This window comes from Solanum verrucosum, unplaced genomic scaffold (assembly GCF_900185275.1).
Source record: "Solanum verrucosum unplaced genomic scaffold, falcon-dt-bn FXZP01000278.1, whole genome shotgun sequence".
NCBI classification, from domain to species: domain Eukaryota; kingdom Viridiplantae; phylum Streptophyta; class Magnoliopsida; order Solanales; family Solanaceae; genus Solanum; species Solanum verrucosum.
In genome coordinates this window covers 1,089,287-1,109,120 of record NW_026020332.1, presented here as the reverse complement: position 1 = coordinate 1,109,120, position 19,834 = coordinate 1,089,287, and the positions used below count along the sequence as shown (strand labels likewise).

General features: G+C 31.6%; 2 protein-coding genes and 1 long non-coding RNA gene across 3 annotated transcripts in view; 1 reads left to right on the top strand and 2 right to left on the bottom strand.

Annotated features, from left to right (window-relative positions):
• Nucleotides 1–19,834, bottom strand: part of LOC125836353 (uncharacterized) — a 74,722-nt gene that overhangs the window by 567 nt on the left and 54,321 nt on the right. The gene's annotated exons all lie outside the window — the stretch shown is intronic.
• Nucleotides 992–17,355, top strand: LOC125836126 (uncharacterized). The gene is made up of 2 exons (XR_007443449.1): nucleotides 992–1,122; nucleotides 17,217–17,355. It is a non-coding gene; the product is annotated as an uncharacterized LOC125836126 (long non-coding RNA).
• Nucleotides 15,684–19,635, bottom strand: LOC125836120 (protein SRG1-like). Its single transcript, XM_049515204.1, has 4 exons — nucleotides 19,364–19,635; nucleotides 17,459–17,703; nucleotides 17,053–17,377; nucleotides 15,684–15,950 (listed from the first exon to the last, which is right to left on the bottom strand). The coding sequence occupies exons 1-4, from the start codon at nucleotides 19,604–19,606 to the stop codon at nucleotides 15,684–15,686; spliced, it is 1,080 nt and encodes a 359-aa protein (XP_049371161.1). The 5' UTR covers nucleotides 19,607–19,635.

The following is a 19,834-nucleotide window of genomic DNA, read 5'->3' as shown; positions in this document are numbered from 1 at the left end:
AGTAGGGGTGTCAAATATGAAATATGGCCTACAAAATATTTAAGGATTAGGCACAAGATAGTTTAATATTGGGCTAATTTTAGACCAACTCAGTATAACTTATTTTGAAAGTGATCTTTAATTTAGCTCAATATTAACTTACTTATATATAGCTTATTTCTATGATTTACTATAATTTGAATTTACGGTTTAAGATTTAGTTTGATAAATACAAGCAAGGATTCGAGTCTCACAACTCTAGTCCCAAGTCAAGGTCAGGGTCAAAACCCAGGTCTCAGGTTCTATGTCAAAGTTGGACTGAGTTTCAGGTTTTGGGTCAAAGTAGGATCTCAGAACCCGAGTCAAGATCGGATTTATGGTTCGAGGTTAAGTCGCGGGTCAGGTCCCACGTCCTTGGTAGCTAGGGATCGAATATTGAGTCGGGGTCAGATCTCGAGTCAAGGTCAAATACAGGTCTCAGGTCATGGTCGGATCTCAGGTCTCGAGTTAGGGTGGAGTCTCAGGTTCAGTGTCCTGAGTCTCGGATCGAGGTTGAGGATTATAAGGCTCACGTCTTGGGTTTCTAGTCAAGGTTGGGTAGAGGTCAGTATAAAGCTCTGATACCATAAAAAAATTGAATATGTGTTGAAAAATGATACTTAATCAATGAAGGCAAAAAGTTATTAAATAAAGTTACAAAGCAATTAATAAGACTCCTAAACAAACTGAACGATTGATGTATAACTAATGTAGACTCCTAAATAAGTATGAACTACTAAAACACTAATACCACTAAACTACTAACTAATGTCTGAACTGACTTGTGATGCTCTAATAGTCAGGTCTTGGATCTTAGGTTGGGGGTGTGATATCTTCTTGTGACGAAAGGTCGTAGTCAAATATCACCATATAAATTAAAATGATTGCAAAAATAATATTGTACTACTTAATAAATATTAAGAGAAGATGAAGGAAGTACCTCAAAAGCATCTCCAACATTGACTATGAATGCATTAGGGAGTGGTTCAATGGGAATCCAAATTCCATCTTTTCTAATTTGAAGACCTTGAGTTTCATTGACTTGAAGAAGTATTGTAAGGCCTGTTGCATCTGAATGAGGAGTAATTCCCATCACTTTGTCAGGTTGTGGACATGGTGAATAGTAATTCATCCTCATTGATTGCATTCCTTCTTCAAAAAGACTCTTCACTTCTTTTTCATCAATTTCCAAAGCTTTACCCAACATTTCCAATACTTTCATGCTTAGCGTTTTTATTTCATCCACGTACTCTTCAATCGTCTCTCTACATATGCATTAATAAGTCACTTGATCTTTGCTATTCTATTATTGATCTATTTAGTTGACGTACCTTTAAGCAATAAACTTGTTAATAATAAAATATGTACCTGAAAGAAACCCCAATCTTTAGCTGCAAAGTGCAACTTATTAAGCTCAAGATTCATGGAGTCATGATCGTTAGAGTTGATCAATCGTTGCATATCAATTACTGGAACTTGCTTATAATTTGATGTTGCAATTGAACGGTCTTGATCATCACGTACGTATCGCGATGGAATCGTCACGAGTTTCTTCTTGGCCAGTTCCTGGACAGAAGGAACTTCCATGTACTTAACTTCTATTTCTCCCATATTTGTTTAACTGCTTAATTCTATGGCGTTCCAATATTGAATAATTTGATATTATATTAACTCTACCATCCCTTTCCTTTCACTTGTGTCCACAACTATTATAAATCTGTCAGTATAATAATTGGTGGGCAAAATAGGACAAACAAAGACCATAAAGCAGATCTAGATACCGCCAGAAGCATACTATATATGGTTATATCCTTGTTATATCATCAATAACGTGGGACAATTTAAACAGTTTCAATTTGTTTGTCTTATTATTATTTTTTAATTTAGTCTATTTAAAAAAGAATGTACAATTTTTTAATATCAATTTTCTATATGACATGTTTAAAACTATAAAATTCAAAAGTCTTTTGTTATTTTCTTAAATTTTGTGACAAGTCAATCATACCACCATTATATAAGTTACTAGAAACTTATAAGGACCACCGTTATATAACCATTCATATGCAGATGTCGCTACCCGAATTGCGTATAAATGTACTACACACAAACTAAACTATATACACGGAATAATTTACAAATTAAGGCAAAACAGGAAATAATGAGTAAGAAAACAAAAATAAATGTTTAATAAAAAATGTCATGCCTAACCAGTATGTATGTGTGTGTATATATATATTTTAAATTCTCTAATTATACACAAAATTAGAGGTCGACTTAATAATTTAGTGTCTATTTGAGGGTGAAGCTTCCAACATGATATTCTTTAAAATATTTTGTTGATATATATTATTAGATTAATTTAGTATCTTTATTGAATTAATTATATTTATTAATGTTAAATAAAGAAAACTTTTACATATTCAAATGTTTTAAAAAATAAACCGTCTTAATTTTTAGTATTCTAATCTTAATACAATATCTTACCTAACGTCTTAAGAATTCAAATGTATATTCAAATTCAGATACCTAAATCTTTTTACATATGTTAATATCAATCATTTGATCATAATCAAAGGATTTACTTACATAGGTACTATTAATACAAGTACTAATAAATATTTTGAATCATCTTCTCTGGTGATTCTCATGGTGTCCATATATGATTTTCCTACAAGTTCATGGTTAAAAAATCCTTTATAATATTCAGTGACTCCCATTTTTTCGAATCTTGGTGGATTTTGAGCTATAACAAGTTGTGGCGGAGCCAACTTACACTCAGGGGTACATCTGAACTCTTTTTGATAGAAAATTATATTATTTATACATGGTTAAAATAATTTCTTAGATATATACAGTAGATGTCGAACCTCCTTCGGCTACTTTATGTGTCTATTTTTGCAAATTTTGAACCCCTTTATTGAAAATCCTGACTCCGCCCCTAGTAACAAGGCTACTTGATGGACCTAATATACCATCCAATCTTGGACTCTGAAATGTTGCTACCGAAATCCTTTCTTTGTCTGAGTTCACCACTGATCTATGCTCTATGCTTTTGTATATTTCATTTGACAAAATCTGCTCCAATAAATAAATAAATTTTATTACAAAGAAGAATATATATTAGACCAGGGCTACAAGTAGGGGTCAAATATGACCTACAAAAGCGATGACTCGCCAAAATTTTTAAGGATTGAGCACAAGATAATTCCATATTTGGTTAATTTTAGACCAATTTAGTATAATCCATTTTGAAAATGATCTTCAATTTAGCTTTACATTAGTGGCCGGTTATAGCTTTGATTTATTCTATTATTTTTTACTATATATAAGTCAGGGTTTGAGTTTTAGAAGTCTAGTCCCAAGTCAAGGTCCGGTCCGTAGTTAGGGTCAAAACCTAGGTTTTGGGTTCCGTGTCAAAGACAGATTGAGTTTTGGATTCTGGGTCAAAGTTGGATCTCGGTGTTTGCAACAAATTTTAAAGTGACAAAAAATAAATTGCAATAAAAAAATATGAAAAAACATAATTTTATTCATCAAGATTGCAGGTAGAATTTTGTTGATTCCTTGATTCTACTCTCCTAAGATTTATGCATATTTAAGGACCGTTAGTGATGTATTTCTCGAATTAGAATGATTTGTTAATTGAGTGCTCTATATTAATTTTATAAAATCAAGACGAGGTTAATGGGTGCTCGATCACCCGGAGGATTTTACGTGGGTCCGCCCCCGTGATGAAGAGTCTGGACACAAAGGTCTTGATACTATATATCTTGATGTGAAAAACTTAAAAAATGATTACAATGAACAAAAATCTCATTCATGAACTTAAATGACGTGAATAATATGCATTATATTGACTTTTACCTAATCAAATTAAAGGGGCGGAACCTACTGCAATAATTAGTTTGAAAACTTTTTAAAAAGAATTAATTGCAAAAGTAGGAAAAAATTAATCAGTGTTTTCTTGATTTGTAAGGTGGACAACTAATATGTGACAACTATTTTTAGTACGGAAAAGGGCCAAAAATACTCTTGTACTATTCGAAAAAGATTTAAAAATCCCCTCATCCACCTATTGGGTTAAGAATACCCCTCAATCAACTTTTTTGGTCCACTATTACCCTTTAAACTAACAATCTTATATTTTTTAATTATTATAATTATTAATTATTATGTGACATCTTTCTATTGAATAAAGTTAATTTCCAATCCACTAAACTTTCTTCTACCCCACCCGACCATATGTCACCCCCTTAACCCAAACCCAATTTCAACGTTTTATTGAAGTTGAAAGATTCAAGTTGGATTTGTACATATTTGTAAGCACAACTTTAACTTCTTTCTCCAACTTCTGCTTCACTGTCTATTTTTTCCTCTTTTCCAGTTGCGTCACAAACTCAGAAAACATCTCAAGAATAAAACGATTTACTTAGAAGAGAAAAGACTTCAAAAATCAATGTTCCCAACTTGAATCTGTCAACTTCAATAAAATGTTGCATCGAAAATCTGATTATTTTGAGTGAAATTGATTTTGAAATCGCTTAATAAGAAAAGGGGAAGAAGAAAAATAAGATATTGGGTTTAGGGGGACAAGAGATGATTCAATTTTTTTTAAAATTTCTGATGGATCTTTTAATTGGGTTTGGGTCAAGGGGTGACATATGGGTCGGGTGGGGTAGGAGAAAGTTTGGTGGATTGGAAATTAACTTTATCCAATAAAAAGTCGCCACATAATTATTATTATTAATAATAATAATTAAAAAATATAAGGTTGTTAGTTTAAAGGGTAATAGTGAACCAAAAAGGTTGACTGAGGGATATTTTAACCCTATAGGTGGATGAGGGGTATTTTAAAACCTTTTTGAATAGTACATGAGTATTTTTGGCCCTTTTCCGTTTTTAGTAAGACGATCAACTAATATGAAACGAAGGAAATATATATTAATAGATCAAATGAATTATATGTACTAACACAAACTCATAAGTTTAAATCTTGTATCTATATCACTTAAAAATCAATAAAACACACCATTATTTCATAATTTTATGGGAAAATGTTCAAATATGATATTGAACTTAGAAAAACAAATTAGGCTCATCTATGCCATTTCTATTTGATAAAAGGTTCATCCATGTTATTCTTTGTTAGCTAAAAATAATTTCAATTTTATGAAATTATTTTTTTACAGGTGGTCAATTACGATTCAGCCACATTATTAATTACATCATTTATTTTAAAAGAGAAAAGACTCAAATATAATCATCTATGTCATTCGTTAAATGTTTTGGCTCATCTATGTCATTTCAGTTAACCTATTACATAATGACATAGATGAACCTTTTCTTAAATAGAAATGACATAAATGGGTCAAACTTTTAACAAATAATATAAATAAACCTTTTTTCAAAGTTCAATTACATATTGAGATTTTTCCCCTAATTTTATTTATCAATAAGAGAATGACTGTAGCAAGTGTTGCAGAGTTATTACTAGCTTGCTTATATATTGTATAATTGTGTTAGGTGATTTAATTAATGGTCATATATGAAGATACAAAAACATGTACATAATAAGGTGATTTATCATAGTTCAATTTCGATATAGCTAGAGTTTTTTTTTTTTTTTTTTTTAAAATAAGCTTGGACCATTGGTCCCATTTTATTGAAAAAGAACGTCAGATGGACTCAAAATGAGACCATGAAACAGAGAAAACAAACATAAAAAAAAAAAACAAATAAACAATTGTACATTTCCAGTCATTTCTTTTTCATCTTCTTTCTTCCTTGCATCTGAAAATGTCTTCTTCTTTGTAGGTGTACCTTCCGGTGGGGAATCTCGTAAGAGAGTCTAAACCTAGTGCTCCAAATTTGTAGATCTGTAAGTATTTCTCTTTCCCTTTTTCTTTTGTTCCAGCTGAATTCTTCTTTAATATTCCCCATTTGATGTGAAGTAGGACGGAAATTGCTCCCAAATTACTTCCTACTGATTTCCTAGCTGGACATAAGGACTTCAATGCATATCTGGTTCTGCGATTCTCACTTTTCGATGGTATTTGTTTCACTTTTTGTTGACTGATATAGCTTAGACTAGTTTGTTTTTGCGCAACTGACTATTTTGTCCTTTAACTGACTACAAACCTTGATATAAAACTTGTAGTTGTGTGACTCCGTGGTCTCACCTCTGTTTTCCATGTTATGGACTGCGTGTGATCCTCCTTGTTCTTATCCTGATTGTTGCTATTTGTTGTTTATCCATGTTCAAAATCTTTTTTGCCCTGCTTGGTAACTGGTTGAAATTCAGAAACTGTTGTTTTTCCTCTTGATCTATAGCTGTATTTGCGATGAGATCAGCTAATTGATTTGATTCCCTGAAGATGTGCTTTATATGAATGTGTAATGTATTCATTAGTTCATGAATCTCCTCTATTCTCTCATTTAGCTCCCAAGGTATTCTCCACTCCTTCCGAATCATGCTTTTTAGACTTAGAGAATCAGTCTCTAACTTGATATGATCATAACCTTGTTCTTTGCAGTATCTCAATGCCTGCCATATTCCTGTTAATTCTGCTACCATGTTTGTAGTTATTCCTATCCTATTTGCTTCTGCATACAATAAATCTCCATTTTCATTTCTAATACAGAAGCCATAAGAACTCACTCCCGGATTACCTTTGCTTGCACCATCCGTATTACACTTTATCCATCCTTCCTCCGGCCTAGCGTTTTGCTCTAAGTTTTCAAATATTCTTGGTAAATTATATGTGGGTGAAGTTTTTGGTGAAGTTTCGCCATGTGTTTGGTCTCAAATTTTCTAAAAAATATTTGACTATTTCAAAAAAATTGATTTATACCCATAATTTCTAAAAATTATTAAAAATACCCATAAATTCATATCAGCATTTTATAATAAAATGTTCCGTTAAAAAATAACAGTACTATAATATAATTGATAACAATCAACAATAACAAAATAACAATATAGGCAAGACAATAGATTAATTGCATATTCAAACTTGTCACTGATACAATTATAATTAGAACTCATTAAACCCAAATTGTTCTTTTTTTCTCTCAATTTTATCACTCAAATTAGAACTCAAACTTTTCCGGAGAAGATAGTAGCAATTATTAGTTGGAATTACTAAATAATGGGTATTTTTATAAAATATAAAAGTTTGGGATAATTTTTGAATTTTATAAATATCCCAAATATTAGAATTTGACCCAAATACTATTTTTTTCTAGTATATGCAAACTCGGAATATTTGTCAAATATAATTGCCAAGTTATATGACCAAACACTACTTTCCAAATTTTCCCAAATATTTTTGGGGCTAAATAAGTCCTAGTCATTTGGGACTTCTTATTTTCATTTTATTTTAGTGTGTAGTCAACTAAGTAGCACTGTTTTTATTTTGTTATTTATTATTTATGATTAAAGGATAATTCATCAGATTTAATTTGGTTTATTTTTTAATAAAACTAAAATTAATCCATGATACAGAAATAAAAATGTAAATTAAATCTAATTGTGAAGTAGTAGTATTTCCTCTGTTTCAAAAAAGAAAGTCCTAGTTTGACTTGGAGCGGGATTTAAGAAAAGAAAGAAGACTTTTTAATTTTGTGGTTCTAAATTAAAGTTATATCAAATGTATCAAAATGCTCTTTAATTTTGTGGCCTTAAACATGTCACGTGGAAAGTTGAAGTTAAAGTGTTGCTAAAAAAAGAAATAGGTCATTCCTGTTTAAACATACTAAAAAAGGAAATTTAGTCATTCTTTTTTAAACAGAGAGAGTAATAGATTTGCAACTGTATGTGACAACAATTTTTTTGTTGTGGGTCATATATAAAGTGGACAGCTTTATCTGATCGAACGTCGGGACACAAAAGTCTTGATACTATCTAGACTAGATAGAGATTGCCCGTGCAGAGCACGCACTCAACTTTGTGTCTTTCAATGTCGTTTTTCTTTTATATGCAAGAGATTTTACTTTTTCTGTTTTATTATTTAAATCCTCTTGACTTTACATATCTTTTAAGAAAGCTTTAGCTGTAAACATATTTTCTTAAAATAAAGTTTTATTATTTGATATTAAGATAGAAAAAGAAAGATATAATAAAATTCTCTTAATTTTATAAATTATACAAATAAATTGGAATAACTATTTTTATTATGAAGGACAATTACTATGAAATGGATGAAGTACATTTTATCGAGAGATTAATAAATGAAACACACTACTCTTGTATATCCATTAACATTTTGAGTTATACAAAGTTCACAAAATAAAAAGAGGAAAAATGTCATCCAACAAACAATGATGATAGTGTCTTTCGGTAGTCATTGAGTAATTTGGACCTAACAAAGAAATAATAAAAAATTGATTGGCAAACAAAATATTGATCAACAAATAAACATTTTAGTGGCTATTACATTTTTAGATAACCACCATATTCATTACTCATGAGTTACTTGGAAAAATATCCTCTTGAACCCCAAAACTTCACAGAAATAAGCAGATCAAAGGCAAAATCATAAGAATACAAAAAATATGCAGGGCCATTCTGATAGCAATTTTCATTTTACTTCTTTTGTTTTTATTTGGTTATCATCTTTTTAGATTTCACGTTACTTCAGAAATTATGCAAGTTTATCATTATACTCTTATTTAGTATTTTCTTAAAGTCAAGTTTTCAATCAATGAACATAAATTAATTTATTTTGATTAATTAATTTGACCAATATACAAGAATTATTTACTTAGTTTTTCTATCTTGGTCAAATGTATATTTTGAAGACAAATAACTCTCAAAAGTAAAATAGAAAAATAATGTTATTTATGCATTGTTTTTGTGAAATGTCCTATGTTTCAATTTATGTGATTTACTTTTCTTTTTCGTCCGTTCCAGAAAGAATGACACATTTCTATATTAAGTAACAATTTAATTATATTATGTTTATTTTACCCTTAATAAAATTATTTACAGCCACATAAATTTCTATAATTCATTTTGAACCACAAGTTTTAAAAGTCTTCATTTTTTTCTTAAACTCCGTGCTGAGTCAAACTACCTCATATAAAATGGGACGAAAGAAGTAAGAAACATCTATTTTTAATAAGGACGACATGTAAATATGAACTAAGAGAGTATTATCATATCACTTTATGTTTGTATTTGATTGCGCAAATTTGAGAAAGCACAAAATCAGCACACTCGATTTAGCTTAGCTTTAGTTATTTTATTTTATTTTTCAACAAAAAGCTTTAGTAATTATCACTTAAAACTATTTTTTTTGGCGGTGGGGGGGGGGGGGGGGATTGTCATATATTTATTAAAAATTCAGAAAATAATTTATCAGTTATTATATATTAGCCAACATGCATCATCCTCAATCAGCATATTCCACGATCACCATAAAATTTTCAAAAATCATTTTGTTAATTTAGTATTTTTATTGAATTTAATTTTTTTAATTTTAAAAAAAGAAAACTTCTATATATATTCAAAATGTTTAAAAAATAAATAGTCTGAATCATTTAGTATTCAAATCTTAATACAATATTTTACAACATAATAAAAATTTGAATATGTATTCAGATTCAAATATTTAAATCTTAATGCACATCATATTTATTCGAAATGTCATGATATTAACAATGAACACATATCAATGTTATTTATTTCTGTTTTAATCCTTTTTCATTCATATCAAAGGATTTACTTACGTACGTACCATTAATACAACTACTAATTAATTCTTGAATCATCTTCATTGGTGATTAATTCTCATAGCTTCCACATATGATTTCCCAACAAGTTCACGGTTGAGATATCCTCTATAAAATTCAGTGGCTCCCATTGTTTTAAATTTTGGTGGATTATGAGTTGTAACAAGGCTACTTGCTGGACCTAATATAACATTCAATCTTGAACTCTGAAATGTTGCAACTGAAATCATTTCTTTTGCTGAGCTCACCATTGATCTATGCTCTATACTTTTGTAAATTCCATTTTGAGAAAATCTGGTCCAAAAAAAAATAAAGAAATATATATAAGAACGGGGCTACAAAGTCAAGTTAGGATCGGGATGAGAGTTTTGGGTCAGAGTCAGGTTTTGAGTCCCGCATGAAGGTAGGGGTAATGTTTTGAGTCAAAGTCAGGTCTCGAATCTCGAATTAGGGTCGAGGTTATCTCAAGTCAGGGTCTAGTCTTGGATTTTGGGTCCAAGTTGAGTCTCTAGTTAGTGTCTGGTTTAGGATCTCGTGTCCAGGGTTGGGGTTAGGTCTCAATCAAACTTAGGTCCCAAGTCTTGGGTCAGGGTCAAGGTCATCATGAGTCGAGGTCGCGTCTCATAGGTTTTAGGTCAAAGTCGAGTCTAGGGACTCGAGAAAAGTTAGGTCTTAAGTCTTAAGTTGGGTTTAAAGTCTTATGTCTTAAGTTAGGGTTAATGTTAGGTCTTGAGTCTTGGGTTGGGGTCGGTTTTGAGATCTCCTGTCTTAGGTCGGGTTCGTTCTCGAGTCCCAAGTTAGGGTTGGATCTCCCATTTCTAGTCAAATTTGAGGGTCGATCTTAGGGCTTGATTCCTAGATCAAAATAGAGTCTCGATTTGGGACTAAGGTTAGGGTTGGGGTCAGGTCCTCAGCTAGGGTTTGAGACTTGAGTCTCGAATTCTTAGTCAAAGTTGGGTCTTGGATTGGGGGTCGAATCTCGGGTCATTATCGGATCTCAAGCATCAAGTTAGGTTCGAGTCTCTCATCTAGGGTCTAGAGTGATGGGTCGAAGTCGAGGGTTGAGTCTCATGTCCTGGGTTTCTAATTAGATCTTGGATCTCAAGTTTCAAAATGTGTATATATTCAAAATTCAATATTCAGTCAAATATGATGACGTAAATTAAAACTTTAGAGAAAAGAATAACAGATAAAGAGAAGAGAATAAGGGAAGTACCTCAAAAGTATCTCCAATATTGACTATGAAGGCGTTAGGGAGGGGTAAAATGGGAATCCAAATTCCATCTTTTTTAACTTGAAGACCTTGAGTTTCATTGACTTGAAGAAGGATTTTTAAGGCAAAGGGATCAGAATGAGGGTAAAATCCCATCACTTTGTTTGATTGTGGACATGGTGGATAGTAATCCATCCTCATTGATTGCATCCCTTCTTCAAAAAGACTCTTCACTTCTTCTTTTTTAATCCCCAAAGCTTTACCCAACATTTCCAAAACTTTCATGCTTAGCTCCTTATTTCTTCCGTGTACTCTTCAATCGTCTCTCTACATAATAAGTTATTCTCTTACTTATTTTCTAATGTTTAATACAGAAGGGTGCGAATGACGTTAATTACGTACCTAAGTGAAAGGTATAGCTTGGAAAATATAGGCATCCGCAAATGTGGAGGTGCGGTTTTCAAATAAAAAAAGTCTGCCCAGTCAAGTTTTTGTTCATTAGAGACAACGAACAGCTGTCCAAATCCATATGCATCGCGTGGTGATCGTTCAAATTTCTTCTTCTTTTCTAATGGAAGATCGTAGAACTTTTGAGTCTCGTGTTTCATCTTCTCCACCACAGAAGAACTAACTCCATGATTAATCAACTGAAACATGTGGAAAGTTAGAATTAAGGAGTAGTCAAAAGAGGACTAAAGATTTTTTTTAAAAATGAACTAAAAGGAAATTAAGTAAAACAAACAAGCTATGTCACCTGAAAGAAACCCCAGTGTTGAGCTGCAAAATGCAACTTGTTAAGCTCGAGATTCATGATGTCATGATCATTAGAATTGACCAATCGTTGAATGCCAATGACTGGAATTTCCTTATTATTACGATCATATGATGTGATTGATGAACTGTCCTGATCATCACGTATAGGGGTGGCAAAATGGGTAAATAATATGGATATCCGCTCATATTACCAATTTTAAATGGATTGGCTATCCAACTCATTTAAAAATGGGTAAAAAACGAGTAATACCCATATTACCCATTTAAAAGTGGGTAGTTAAATGGATAAAATGGGTAAAAGCAAACAAAAAAAAGTGATAAAGGTAAGAAGGTCTTTTTTAAAAAAAAAAATCTATAAAAAAACATGAAACTTTTTTTTACATTTAATTTGGGATAGGGGGAGTGGGTTGGTAATTTTTTTTAAATATTTTTTTTTTTAAAAAAATAAAATTTTGCTAATTTTTTTTTGGATGGGGTGTGGAGGGGGGCTGGTAATTTTTTTTTTTTAAAATTGTTAATTTTATTTTGGGATGGGGTGTTGAAGGGGGGGGGGGTAGGGAGGGGGTGGTAAATTTTTTTAAAAAAACATTTTAAAGGGAAAATGCATAAGTATCCCCCCAGCCTATACCCGAAATCTCAGAGATACACCTAACCTTTACTAAGGTCCTATTACCCCCCCGAACTTATTTTATATGTAATATTCTACCCCTTTTTGGCCTACGTGGCACTATCAAGTGGGCCTAGCGCATGTTGACATTTTTTTCAAGGATAGTGCCACGTAGGCCGAAAATGAGTAGAATATTATAGATAAATTAAGTGCGGGGGGGTAATAGGATCTTAGTAAAGGTTAGGTGTGTCTCTGAGATTTCGGGCATAGGCTGGGGGGGGGGGGGTACTTATGCATTTTCCCTAAAAAATTTTAATGAAGTTTAATTTTTTTGGAGGGGGTGTGAAGGGGGGGGGGGGCGGTGGTAATTTTTTTTTTAAAAAAATTTAATGAAAAAATTTAAAATTTTGTTTATTTTTTTTTGGATGGGGTGTGGAGGGGGTGGGGGGGGGGTGGTGGTAATTTATTTAAAAAAAAATTATGAAAAATTTTAAAATTTTGTTAATTTTTTTTGGGATGGGTTGGGGGTGTGGGGGGAGGACTGGTAGGGGTGGGGTGGAATTTTTTTTTTACATTTTTTTAGGATAGGGGGGGATGGTAGGGGTGGAGTGAAGTGATAAAAAAATTTAATTTTTTTTTTATGTTTTTAAAGCTTTTAACAAGATTTCTATTATAATATGGGTAAATATGGTTACCCATATTATCCATTAGGTAACTCGTTTTTACCCATTTAAAATGTGAGTCGAGTCGAGTAACTTACCCATTTTCATTTGACTCATTTTTTGATCGACTCATATTCGACTCGACTCGCTCGTTTGCCACTCCTAATCACGTACATATCGCGATGGAATCGTCACGAGTTTGTTCTTGGCCAGCTCCTGGACAGAAGGAACTTCCTTGTAATTAACTTCTAGTTCTCCCATTTATGTTTAAGGGCTTAATTCTATGGCAAGATAATGTTGATATATATATAATAATAATAATTCTGCGATCACTTGTGTCCAAATTAACATTCTATATATGATAATATCTCAATTTGATTATTATAGAAAGATCTAATTATTGAATAATTGCGTGTGAGGGTTAACAAAACCTAATTAGCATGTGAAACTTGTGCAAAATTGGCCTCTATATCAATTAGGGGGCAAAATTAGTACTCCTTCCGTTCCTTTTTGAAACTTGTGCTCTAAAATAAGTGATGCATGTTTATGTGGTTATAAATTATTTTATTAAGGGTAAAATGAAAATTTTAAAGTTAAATTGTTACTAAATATAGAAATATATCATTTTATTGGGACGGATTGAAAATAAAAGTAAGTCACAGTTATGCAAACAAATTAAAATAAAGAAAGTAATAATTTATAAGGACCACCATTATATTATATTGTATAACCATCCATCAATAATAAATGTCACCACCCAAATTGCGTATAAACGAACCACACACAAACTAGACTTTCGTTGAAAATATATTTATTTTAAAAAGGATTTCTTGTAGCCAATGTTTGACATTTATGTAATGACTATTCACATGTGATGGCAATGTTATCACATCATGTAATCACATATTAGTACCCATCTCTTTTTCAAATGCTTCATTAAAGTCATAATTGAGGTTCTATTTTGTATTTAAATAAGAGATGGTTAAATTGTATACAAAAGTCAAAATTAAGGATAGGTTATACCCAAAATAAACAGTTTCTTTTTTTATTCAAAAGCTAAAGATTTAATGCTACTGTGTAATCGTGGCATGGCAATTAATTCATTATTTAAAAAAACATTATTTTTCTATTGAAATTTTTCATTGAAAAATATTCAATAGTAATGGTTACCCTCGCCACTCGTTAAAAAATCATATGATATATTTGAGGTATTTTTTTTAGTATATGTATATATAAAGTTTAAATTTTTTAATTAAACATAAAATTAGATATTGACTTAATTATTTTGAAATTCCAATCATATATACCATGTTATGTATAGTACAAGGCCTAATTTTGGACAAAGTATTTTTGGAAAATCATTTGCCACAGGGACCATGTTATGTATAGTACAAGGCCTAATTTTCCACCACAATCAAATAATGTTATGCCGATAAGCTTGTACGTTACTACTGAAAACACATATCATCTATATGTGATGACTACACTTTTGGCTGTGAATTAATGGAATATTTTATTTGATCAAGCAGTGGCGAATCTAGAATTTTATGGTTATGGGTGCTCTGAAAGTGGAGTCAAAAATATAAAAAAGACATGTTCACGGTGAGATTCAAACTCAGGATAAACAACACTACAAGAGCCTTAAGTATCCACCTAGGAGCTAATGGACTAATTATACCATTTGTTCATTCAGTGCTCTGTGTTAAGTTTATATAAATCCTTCTTAATTTGTACACATATATATATATATTTCGAGATAAGGTTAAGGGTTGTTCGAGCATCCGGAGGACTCTATGTGGATCCCCACTATGATCAAGAGCAGTGGCGGAGCCAGGATTTTCAATAAGGGGGTTCAAAATCCGAAGGAGTAAACATACGAACTAGTCGAAGGGGGTTCAACATCTATTATATACATCTAAAAAATAATTTTAACCATGTATATATAGTAATATTTTCCGCTGTAGGGGGTTCGGATGAACCCCCTAAAGACATGCTAGCTCCTCCCCTGATCAAGAGTCTGGACACAAAGGTCTTGATACTATCTTGAATTCTTGATGTGAAACTTCGAAAATGTCTATTATGAGTAGAATGTGGGCTCTAAACATCGTGTGGGAAAAAAATAAATAGAAATCTCATTCATAAACTTAAATGACGTGCAACTTTCTTTTGTTTTCTAATTTTAGAAATTATAATGATGACAGGTAATTTGTAGATTAGTGCTGGAGAAAACAACATGAATACTATATTATCTCATCTCTTTATGTATTTGATTGCGTAATAAATTTTAGAAAGCATAAAATCAGCTACCTCTATTCAGCTTAGCTTTAGTTATTTTTCTTTTTTCTTCAACGAAAATCTTTGGTAATTCGCACTTAAAAGTATTTTGGAGAAAAAATCGTCATATATTTATTGAAACTTCGGAAAATAATTTAACCAGTAATTATTAAATAAGATGCATCATCCTCTATCGACACTCACAATCATCATATAATTTTTTACATATTCAAATGTTTAGAAGTACAAACAGTCTTAATTTTTAGTAGTAAAATCTTAATACAACATCTTACTAAGAATTCAGATATATATTCAAATTGAGATAGCTAAATCTTTATACAAATGTTAATATATTAATCCTTTCATAATCAAAGGATTTACTTACCATTCATACAAATACGAATTAATTCTTTAGATCATCTTCATTGGTGATTCTCATGGTGTCCACATATGATTTCCCAACAAGCTCACGGGTGAAAAATCCTTTATAATATTCAGTGACTCCGATTTTTTTGAACTTTGGTGGATTATGAACAGTAGCAAGGCTACTTGATGGACCTAATATACCATCCAATCTTGGACTCTGAAATGTTGCTACTGAAATCCTTTCTTTTGCTAAGCTCACCACTGATCTATGCTTTATACTTTTGTATATTCCATTTGAGAAAATCTGCTCCAAAAAAAATAAAAAAGAATAAATAGTATATTATAAAGAAGATGATAAATAAATAGAAGTATATTATAAAGAAGAAGATAAGAGCGGGGCTACAAGTAGGGGTGTCAAATATGAAATATGGCCTACAAAATATTTAAGGATTGGGCACAAGATAGTTTCATATTGGGCTAATTTTAGACCAATTCAGTATAACTCATTATGAAAGTGATCTTCAATTTAGCTCAATATTAGCTTACTTATAGCTTATTTCTATGATTTACTTTAATTTGAATTTACGGTTTAAGATAATTAGTTTGATAAATACAAGCAAGGATTCGAGTCTCACAACTCTAGTCCCAAGTCAAGGTCAGGGTCAAAACCCAGGTCTCAGGTTCTATGTCAAAGTTGGACTGAGTTTCGGGTTTTGGGTCAAAGTAGGATCTCGAAACCCGAGTCAAGATCAGATTTATGGTTCGATGTCAAGTCGCGGGTCAGGTCCCACCTCCTTGGTAGCTAGGGCTCGAATATTGAGTCGGGGTCAGATCTCGAGTCAAGGTCAAATACAGGTCTCAGGTCATGGTTGGATCTCAGGTCTCGAGTTAGGGTGGAGTCTCAGGTTCAGTGTCCTGAGTCTCGGATCGAGGTTGAGGATTATGAGGCTCACGTCTTGTGTTTCTAGTCAAGGTTGGGTAGAGGTCAGTATAAAGCTCTGATACCATAAAAAGACCGAATATGTGTTGAAAAATGATACTTAATCAATGAAGGCAAAAAGATATTAAATAAAGTTACAAATCAAATAATAAGACTCCTAAACAAACTGAACGACTGATGTATAACTAATGCAAACTCCTAAATAAGTATGAACTACTAAAACAGTAATACCACTAAACTACTAACTAATGTCTGAACTGACTTGTGATGCTCTAATAGTCATGTCTTGGATCTTAGGTTGGGGTTGTGAGTCGGACCCTAAGACTCAATTCTTGATGGATGGTATTGTGTGATATCTCCCAGTGACGAAAGGTCGTAGTCAAATATCACCACATAAATTAAAATGTTTGCAAATATAATATTGTACTACTTAATAAATATTAAGAGAAGATGATGAAGGAAGTACCTCTAAAGCATCTCCAACATTGACTATGAATGCATTAGGGAGTGGTTCAATGGGAATCCAAATTCCATCTTTTCTAATTTGAAGACCTTGAGTTTCATTGACTTGAAGAAGTATTGTAAGGCCTGTTGCATCTGAATGAGGAGTAATTCCCATCACTTTGCCAGGTTGTGGACATGGTGGATAGTAATTCATCCTCATTGATTGCATTCCTTCTTCAAAAAGACTCTTCACTTCTTTTTCATCAATCCCCAAAGCTTTACCCAACATTTCCAATACTTTCATGCTTAGCTTTTTCATTTCATCCGCGTACTCTTCAATCATCTCTCTACATCGCATTAATAAGTGATTTTCTTAATTATTTTCTAGTGTTTCATACAAAAAAGCGCAAACAATATTAATAGCGTACCTAAGTGAAAGATAAAGCTTGGAAAATATAGGCTTCCGCAAATATGTCGGTGCGGTCTTCAAGTAAAAGAGATCAGCCCAGTCAAGCTTTTGTTCATCAGAGACAACGAACAACTGTCCAAATCCATCTGTATCTCCTGACGATTGTTCAAACTTCTTCTTCTCTTCTAATGGAAGATCGAAGAACTTTTGAGTTTCATGTTTCATCTTCTCCACCACTAAACAACTAACTCCATGATTAATTAACTGCAAATGTAGTTGAGCTTGTTATTACTACCTCAGTTGCTCATGGAGTTTAAGAACATATGAGAAGTTTTGTTATATTTGTAGTCTGAAATAAGTCATAATATGTTTAAGTAGTTAAAATTATCTACGGTAAAATATAATATTTTGAATTTAAATTGTTACTAAATATAAAAAAGAATTGTCATTCTTTTTTAAACGAGATAAGTGTCAAAAATACATCTTAAACTATCACATTTTTTTGAGTTTCATTCCTAAATAGCTAAACTATTGGGAGTGTAATATACTCTCTTTCATTTGCAAAACTTTGTCACATGAATAAAATATTTCATCTTGAGAAAAATTAAATAGGTCATTAATATTAATTAAAAGTTAAAGATTAAAGTATTACTATCCAAAAAAACCTTTTTTTTAAAAAGTAATTGTTTTTAAAAAGATAAAAGTTAGAATGTTTTTCTCTCCCCCATCCCCACCCCCGACAATCCCTCCCCCCCATCCTTTTATTCTTTTAATTTCTTTTATAAAATATTTTGAAAAAATTCAGACTTCACCCTCTCCCCCACTCCTTTAAAAAAAAAAATTGATATTATTATTTTTTTTTTAAAAAAAATTCTACCACACACCATCTAGCTCTCTCTTCCTATTTTTTTTCTTTTTTTTTTACATTTTTCTCGTTTTGTGTTGGATATGTACATATATTTTTTGAAAAATATCATATATAACACAAAACAAGAAAAAAATCGGAAGTGTAGGGTTAGGTGGGGAGAGGTAGAATTATTTTTTCTGTTAAAAAAATAAAATTATATCTAAATTATTATTTGAAGGATTAGGGGGAGATGAGTAAGATTTCTTCAAAAAACTTTTATAAAAGGAATTTTTTTTTCTAAAAAAGAAAAACTAAAAAGGGGTGGTGGGGGGAGGGTGGGTGAGAGGAAGTGGTGGAGTCTGGAGTGGGGTGAGAAAAATATTTTACATTTTATTATACTTTTTTGGATAGTAATACCTTTATTATTAACTTTAGCTAATACTAATAATTTATTTAATTTTTTGTTAAGGTGAAATGTAATTTTGTCCCATTATGTTAACTAATACTAATAATTTCTTTAATTTTTGTCAAGATAGAATGTTGTCCATGATTTTTTAAAATAAAAGAGAAGGTGTAGTACACACACCATCATAAATAAAAGTATAATAAAAGAGAGAGATGTGTTTCTCAAACTACTAAGTGATAACTTATCGTATGAAACTCACATTTTCTATAATTTAGGTATAGAATTAAAAATAGATAAGTTTAGCCGTTTTTGACACTTATTTCTTTTTAAAACTGACTGAAAAAAATTGTATCATAGAAATTGGAGCAAAGTAAATATATGCATACAACCTATATATGGTCCGTTTTGGTCCGACCCCGGACTACTTCAAGGCCGAAGGGCTTTACTGTTTTTGAACCAAACAATCTTGAAAACTGATATTATATTAAAGTATATGATAATTTTATTTAAAAAGTTTATTAAACTAAAGCATACACAAGCACTTTTAATTGAAAAAAGATATTATTTTTTGTTTTGTATCATATGAGTCACTTGATCTTTGCTATTCTATTATTGATCTATTTAGTTGACGTACCTTTAAGCAATAAACTTGTTAATAATAAAATATGTACCTGAAAGAAACCCCAATCTTTAGCTGCAAAGTGCAACTTATTAAGCTCAAGATTCATGGAGTCATGATCGTTAGAGTTGATCAATCGTTGCATATCAATTACTGGAACTTGCTTATAATTTGATGTTGCAATTGAACGGTCTTGATCATCACGTACGTATCGCGATGGAATCGTCACGAGTTTCTTCTTGGCCAGTTCCTGGACAGAAGGAACTTCCATGTACTTAACTTCTATTTCTCCCATATTTGTTTAACTGCTTAATTCTATGGCGTTCCAATAATGAATAATTTGATATTATATTAACTCTACCATCCCTTTCCTACTTGTGTCCACAACTATTATAAATCTGTCAGTATAATAATTGGTGGGCAAAATAGGACAAACAAAGACCATAAAGCAGATCTAGATACCGCCAGAAGCATACTATATATGGTTATATCCTTGTTATATCATCAATAACGTGGGACAATT